Source organism: Glossina fuscipes, unplaced genomic scaffold (assembly GCF_014805625.2).
Source record: "Glossina fuscipes isolate IAEA_lab_2018 unplaced genomic scaffold, Yale_Gfus_2 2, whole genome shotgun sequence".
In the NCBI taxonomy this organism is placed as follows: Eukaryota; Metazoa; Arthropoda; class Insecta; order Diptera; family Glossinidae; genus Glossina; species Glossina fuscipes.
In genome coordinates, this window is record NW_023998416.1 from 18,166,275 (window position 1) to 18,174,423 (window position 8,149).

General features: G+C 35.1%; 1 protein-coding gene across 1 annotated transcript; it reads left to right on the forward strand.

The window, feature by feature from the left end:
* Nucleotides 1–407: 407 nt before the first annotated feature.
* LOC119633551 (troponin C) lies at nt 408–1,333 on the forward strand. Its single transcript, XM_038027159.1, has 3 exons — nt 408–543; nt 621–1,038; nt 1,119–1,333. Exons 1-3 carry the CDS (start codon nt 541–543, stop codon nt 1,145–1,147), a joined length of 450 nt encoding a protein of 149 aa, XP_037883087.1. The 5' UTR covers nt 408–540; the 3' UTR covers nt 1,148–1,333.
* The last annotated feature ends 6,816 nt before the right edge of the window (nt 1,334–8,149 follow it).

Below are 8,149 nucleotides of genomic sequence, written 5' to 3' on the forward strand. Positions count from 1 at the left end.
AATTAATCTGTGGCATATTAAGTAGAGGTGCATAAGTAAAAAGAAAAATCGAAGATAGTAAAAAGAAAAATGTATGATTATACATACATATATAACATAGCATGAAATACGTGTGGACATTACGAGAGCGCTAAAGTTGAGAAAAAATCATGTTGATGGATGCTTTTGAAGGAGGATGATTAAGAATGTAGCCGAGATATTCGGCTAACGTTTTTGAGTAAAATTTATTATAATTATTTAGTTTCAGTTCAGTATACCTACATCAAATACCTACATATATATATATATATATATTTATATATTCGTGCATTATGTATATACATATATTCAAATTTCTTTGAAAAAGTAAATAAAAACCACGAACACAAAACAATATAAATAATAAATTTTAGCAATTTTATGTTTTAGTTCATTTATGAAACTCAACGATTGTGGAAGTGCTTGGAAAATTATAAAGAATCTCAGGCAAGCGTAGCTGCTGGTGGTGTTAGTGTTTTTCTTTCGTAGGGGAAGTGAAATTTTTTAATATTAAATAAAATAATGGTGAGTGAACGTTAAAAAGTTATGGGGAAATGAAGAATGCCTAAAGGAATTTCGAAATGTTTTCATCATTCATGTAGGAAGATGAGGAGAAAATGGCTATAATGCGTAAAGCATTCCAAATGTTTGATACGCAAAAAACTGGATTTATTGAGACGCTACGCTTAAAGACTATTTTGAATAGCATGGGTCAAATGTTTGAGGAGAACGAGTTACAGCAGTTAATAGATGAGAATGATCCTGAGAATACAGGCAAAGTGAATTTTGATGGCTTCTGTAATATCGCTGCCCATTTCCTGGAAGAAGAAGATGCGGAAGCCATACAAAAAGAATTGAAAGAAGCATTTCGTCTTTACGATCGTGAGGGCAATGGTTACATTACTACGTCTACCTTGAAAGAAATATTAGCCGCTTTGGATGACAAATTGTCATCAAGTGACTTGGATGGCATTATCGCTGAAATCGATACTGATGGCTCCGGAACAGTGGACTTTGATGGTGGGTGAGAAAAATGAAAGAAGAAAAAAAGCAAAGTAAATCCTAATAGAAATATTTTCATGATTTTTCATCTATTTTAGAGTTCATGGAAATGATGACTGGTGATTAAACTTCGTTTATATATAAATATGTATGCATATGTATATATATATATATATATATATATATATCAATTTCCAAATTATGTGTATCCGCTTAAGTGTAAATGTGTGTGTGTGTGAAAACAAAAAGCCAAAAACAAAAAACAAAATTATTTATTTCAATAAATCTTCACAGGCCATCAGCTTTCTATGGATATTCATGTGTTTAATCTGTTCCTATGCGTGTGTATATATATACGTGTATTAATGTTCAGGCATATATGATTTTCTAAAGTGGTGGTTGTGCAATTTGTAGGTGGATGGATGGATACATAATGATTTGCGAATCTTTTTTAAGTGTTTGTTTTTGTTTTTTTCTTGCTGTTTTCTGTTCTGAATATCTCTGAAGTGATGAGAAATAAAATCTATTTCAAGTAAATCGCAAACACAAAGGCATCGAAGCGTATAGGTATCGGTAGTGTAATGAAGGCATACATAAACTTAGTATATTCAGGAAGAAAATCGAAATCAATTAAAACGAAATGTACATCTGCCTGCATTTTGAATTGTCCGTATAATCTATGAATTATTGCATTAGACACATTCATTACGCAAATTGACACCGCGGCATGTGAATACTTGAAAATGAATTTCTTAATTAAATTTAACAAATATTAATAAAAATGAATCATGAACTGACTCTTCCGTAAACTTTGGATAGCTTTTCTTTTTTTTTTCGTATAAGCAATTCAAGCAAGCATCATTCTGATACATAACATCAGGAATAAGTCTATTCAAAGAATTATCGAAAGATTCCAGACTGAGTGGTAAGGCATTCCAATATCAGTAGCAACGCGAACAGGGAAAAATCGTTCGGCTGATGAGTTAGACAAAACGTGGTATTAATACGGAAGGGGTTTCTATTCGATGTAGAGAGCTGCAGTCGGTCAATTAAAGGGCTTGGGGATCGAGTTTGAATAACCGTGTTACACGGTTAACAACACTTTGAAGCCTCTATAAGTTATGCCTTGAGCACCGTTAAAAGACTTCAACTCAATTGTTAAAATGCGGCATGAACAGGTAATACGCAATGGGACTTGTTTCTGCAGCTAACGCAATGGTGAAACTTAATTTTATTAGCTATTGTTTATGAAGACACTACACATGCTATGGATTCGGTTAACATAAATATATCAATTCTAACAACATTTTGGGTAAATCACTTATTAGTTGCTGGGAAATTTTGTGTAGAAGATATATGTCTTGAGACTTGTAGTTTAATACTTTACACGATTCTCGTATCGCACTTTCAGAACACTAGGGGAAATATTTGCAATAAGCTTTCGATCAGTATCAATGGCATACTGTTTTTTGCCTCTTGTGATGACGTCCTTGGGATGATAACGGTTTTTTGAAAATTCAATGTGTAGCCATTAAGAAAGGGAGAGAGAGAACTTGTCTTTAATTTCAATTGCAAGATCATAAGTGCGGTGAAAACGATACAATAATGATACTTTCCAGCATATAATGATCTGCAGATATGTTTGATAGAAAATTTAGTTCGCGAATAATGCATGAGTTATTTTCACAAACTAGTTTCAAGGTGATAAAAAAATATTAGTTTTTAGGAACGGAAGAAAAACCAGAAAAAGCGCAGATACCAGCTTGCATCGCCTGTCATGGTCTCTGCTTCTTTCTTTTGTCGCTCTATAGTCTGTGCCCATAGGTTCAGAAGAGATGCCCAGCATGCGAAGGCGTATGAAAAACAAAACCTCAGTTACCATTTTAGCATTTCTCCCAGCCTCTGTCACTGTACCCTCTTCTTCGGTCTTTTTTTTTTTTTCATTTCCTTATGAATCTATCTAAAAGAATAAATCGAGAGATACTGGCTACTATTACATTTGCCATGAAATCTCCCTGTAGACCTGTTTGTTGATTCTATTGCGGATTTGGGATTAATTCAACGTTATTGGTCACCTTGATAGAAGAATATGTCCATACTTTGGACGTGCTGGGTTGAAGCGAAGTCTTGGCTTGGCCTCTTTGTTCCTCTATGCTTAGATTTCACTATGTGCAATTCAGTCTATGAATTATAAAGGCTTCCCATTAATTGTGAATCAAGCGCTTTAATGCAAAAAGACCTGCCTTCATAGATGTTAATAGGTATGTATACAAGATGGGCGAGCAGAACAAATGGTTCCGTATGTAATTGTCTTTCTTTATATACGACCCCTAAGTCTACCACGGTCAGAAATAAGTCGGCAGAGACATATAAGGGGTAGTCGCAGCCTGAGATGTGTGTACCCGATCGATAAGTGTTACGACTTTATCGACCGAGAACTCGCCATACCCACAACTACGTCCAAAATTGAACTAAACTAGCTGGCCATGCGGTAACTACGGCATGCTGTAGGCTCTTTTGACAGATCCATTGTAGGTTAGACATTGTCCAAATTATACGTGATGCGGCAAAGGTTCTCCGTTCTCATGTCGTGTAGTTAAATTGTTTTGGGCTCAAGATTGAAAATTATTTTAATGGTATGTAGGACGTATCGTACATTGCGGTAGCTTCGCACACAGCCTGCCAAAGAAGTAATCTTTGCACGGCAGAAAAGTAAAAATTTGTGGCCGCTGGAAGAGCAGGAAAGAAGATCTTTACGACTTGCTTAGTGCTGAATGTCGATGATACGTGCCACATCTTTTCCAATCTTTCAAAGACTGCCAATTCCTTGAGGGCGAATTTATACATTTGTAGGTCCCTGGAATCTTCCTACATAGGTCTCTTCTCGTTGCGTTAGTTGAAACCGAACTTACAACCACTAGATAAGTGAATTTGATTGCATATTGGCTTTGATTCTTCTTTACTATAACGCTTTCCCGTTGCTGTCCGCGAGTAGCGTCACGTAAACGTTAAGTGTTTCGGGTTTGTAGGTGCATACACTATCAACTTCCGGGTGTCAGCCTCGCTCGTCGTTTGTGGTCTCTTCTTTGTGTACGCTTTTATGATTCACCTATAAAATTATTTCAAAGTCACTTTCGTTTTATTTCCCCGTGAAAAGAAACAGCCGACCTGCCGTTTCCATTCGCGTGTTATAACGCAAGACATCCTCTCCATGGGTCCTCTTTCAAATATGACAGTCCAGAGCAACGTTGCTGTGCTGTTGTGCAGATTCTTTCGTCTTTTAGCAGATAAAACAAAGACTACACCTAAGCACAGCCTGCTCTCATCCCGCTACAATGTTGACCTGGCATCGCAAAGGAGCAACATTTCATTACTGGTCACTCTGCAACAACTTTTACCGAATCAGGCCTACGCTATGGAAAGGCATATAACCTACTTGTCTGCAACACTAGAATGAAAGCTGTGTTCGCCTATATCAATACCCAACACCTTTTTCTTTAAATAAAAAGAAATACAATCTAGTAGCGATACCCTCTAGTAGCGGAAGGGTGTGATTGATTTTTTCATTTTTGTAGAATAGTGGTGGATATTTTTGCCGTTCTATCACATAAAGGATATGAATGATGACCAAAAATTATACATTTTGGCTTTTGAAAACAGATAAGATCTCGATTCAAATTGTATTGTGAGCGTATCCTTTGATCGATTTCGCCCATTTTCAACACAAATTTGCGCGCAACAGCTTCCAATAATTTTGGCGAATTTGAAGTCGATGCGTTAATTTGTGCGATTAGGAGAATGGTTACCACAGATATTATACAGACCGATAGAGCAACAAGCAGAACGAAGGACAAAAAAAAGAGACAAACTGGCCGATACCGATTCAGAAAGTTATGCTGATTAAGATTTCTGAAGATTCCTTCCGGGCATTACAACAATTTTGAAAAAAAAAAAACCAAATTTTGGTACATTATAACACTGGATGGGCGTGGCTGATCCCGTTCTATGTTTGTGAAAATACTATCGCGTTGTCTATACGTGGATGTTTCTACAGTTTAGCTGCTGCGATGAGCAAAAAACCCTGCTTTTTTTTGATTTTGTAAGCAGTGGTTTTCTTAGTCTACTTTTTGTTGTGACTTTGATCAATTCAGAAAGACTTCCAACTTTCTTGCCATATTAGAGCCGGTAAGTGGATGTTTACAGAGAGCGCTTGTGAAGAAGAGGTTTGCAAAAAACATTACGCAGACGGATAGACGGGCAGGCTTAAACCGGTTTTTAAATTTCATACTGAGCAAAAATATATGTACGGCGTCTCTGAAACTTCCCTTTGAGTGTTGCAAATGTCTTGAGAAAAGGAACATACCCCGCGCTTCGTTGTTGGGCATAACAAAGAATTAACTTTATGCGTTCCGGGCAGTCTATGAGTGCGCGAGTTGCATGTTGTTTGATGCAATACTAATTGTTTGCTCACACATCATTAGCGTATAATGCATGCATGTGTACGCTTGTAAATAATCGCTGTTGTACTTCAAGGTATACTGTTAATACGTATATGTGTTCCTATACGCATCTGTTCTTCTTCTCGCTAATGCTTTACATATCATAAGAGTGTGTGTGTGAAGACATATATGCATCTACCATTACGCCTATTATTAGTTTAGAGTACGGTAGTGAGCACTACTATTAGACATCAAACGCGGTTGATCGTGTTGCTAACTAAAGAAACATGCAGTTGCTACACCATTCAGCGCAGTTGTTATGTACACTTAATGCAACTTTTTACTTGTTAGTGATTATAAAAATGCAAGCAGTGGATACGGTCGTATGTGTGATTTTGTGTACACTTCTTGCAAATCAATTAAATGTAAAGTTAACGAGTGTTATGCATACTCTTGATCATTATTGCAATGTAAGCCCGTCTTGACCTTAAGGTTTACAACCAGTTGTTCTTCGTTGTACGATACAAAATTAGGGTTGTTTGTTGTGTTTATACTGCGCTTATTGAATTATATTTTTGCATTTAAAATAAATCTGACACATTACAAAAATACACAAATAGGTATACACAAGATTTTTGAATCGGGCTATATATCGAACATCTATGGGGTGATGCCGACTACTTTTGCAGGATTTTAAATCGAGATGTGCTGCAAATTTTGACGCCCGCTTTCAGTTTTCGTTATCAAATTGGCTCAAAACTTGATGCGATCATAGGGATCGTACAGATGATCTTACATTCGATGTCGAGCAATATTCCTACCTTATCGAGTGCCATCAGCTGACTACTCCTTAAAAATTGTTTTATAACGAGAATCATTGATCCAAAGCTGGTCAAGGTGAAGTAGGGGATCATTTCGTTAAAAATTCAACCCATATCGTCCCGCAACCACTGTATTCACCTGATTTAGACCCACTTGACTTCTGCCTATTTTCTAAACTCAAAAGACCGTTACGGAAATTGACGGCAGAAACTATTTCGGGGATTGGAAAAAATGTTGGCATAAGCGTACGGTATCCGAATTGGAATACTTTGGTGGCGACGAAATAGATCTGGAATAGTTAATAGACTTAAAAGGGATAAAATTAAATTGTCCTTATTTTTTCGGCGCGACTTGTGTATATACACTCGGGTAAATTTGTAAGCGCATAATCCCCCAGTTTTCTTAAATATTCTTACAATTATGGGAGTTTGAAGAACCCATGACGGATAGAGCCGGACGTTGACGAGATAAATGAAATTTCAATAAGCTGAAGTCGCCCAATTCCGGCGTTCTAAGCACTAGACCATATGATTAATATCGGTTTTGAATTTATTTTTTCATTATTTATCGTTGTCCGCCGTGTTTTTTGCCTGAGAAGACACCCATGAAAATATAATCAGTTAGAATAGCATTTTATGCGTTTGTGCGCAATTGTTAGTCATTTATTTGAAACTTGTCGCATAATATTGGCGATGAGAATACGTACGCAACCAAATATGAAGGAAATGATAATCTCTGATTTGAAAGTGGTCCTGAATGCAACGACAAAACTAATTATCTGTGCCGCTATGGGTAGGTGAGCCTATTAACGATAGAAGGTAGATTTTCATTCAAAAAAATGTTGCTTTCCTTGTTTTTTTTGTTAAATATTTTTTTTTATTAAGTTTTATTTATTTTTTTTTTTTAAATTAATTTCTTAAATAACTTTATCATAAATTTGTATGTATGTGTGTGTATGTATGTGTCTGCCCATTCTATTTTACATGAATTAATTATTATTATAAAAATTATATATTTGAAAAAAAAAGGAAAAAAAAAACCAATTGATTTTCCACTAATGGAAATTAGTTTCTAATAATAAATTTAAAGTGTTTTTTTACCAACATTTTCTTACAAATTTTATTAATTTATAAATTTTATATCTACAAATTAATCAATGATTTATAGAGAAACAAAATACTCGACATTCCATGATTAAAGATTATCAATAGATACGAAATAAATAAGAAGTGTAAGTTTTATAAACTATTTTATAATTATTTTTATTTATATACATATACACGTTATATATATTTATTTATTACATGTCATTTATTTCTAATATAAATTATTTTATTTTTTTTTTTCTTTTTAATGAAAAGTAATCAGACACGAATCCATGTATGTTTTTACAACGGTGTTGAATAAGTTTTCATAGTGTCAAATGTTTACCTCATTCTGTTAAGCTGTTTGTGTTTTTCTTTTTGCATTTTTTGATATATTCATTATACCCTAAGCCACTTGCGCTAAAAAGGCTTATTAAGCTTGTACGGATGTATGTACATTATGCTTGTATGGAATACAAAAAAGGACTTGAGATAGATCCGCCATTTATCATATCGATCATCGCGAGAGTTTGCTCACTGAAGTGCTTTGGCCCAAAAACGAACGCTTTTGAGAATGTTTCGGATCGGATTTCTTTTTCGACCACTTCTTGTTTAACACGTTATCTTGAAAAAAAGGGTCACATGAAAAACTATGGAGTGGCGTAGGGTATTTAATGGTGGGCCGCGGCTCACTTTTTTCTTTGTATTTTTTCTATTTTTCAAAATATATTTTAATAGCAATAATAAATATAATAAAATAAGGCAGTTGGTTTTTTTCTATTT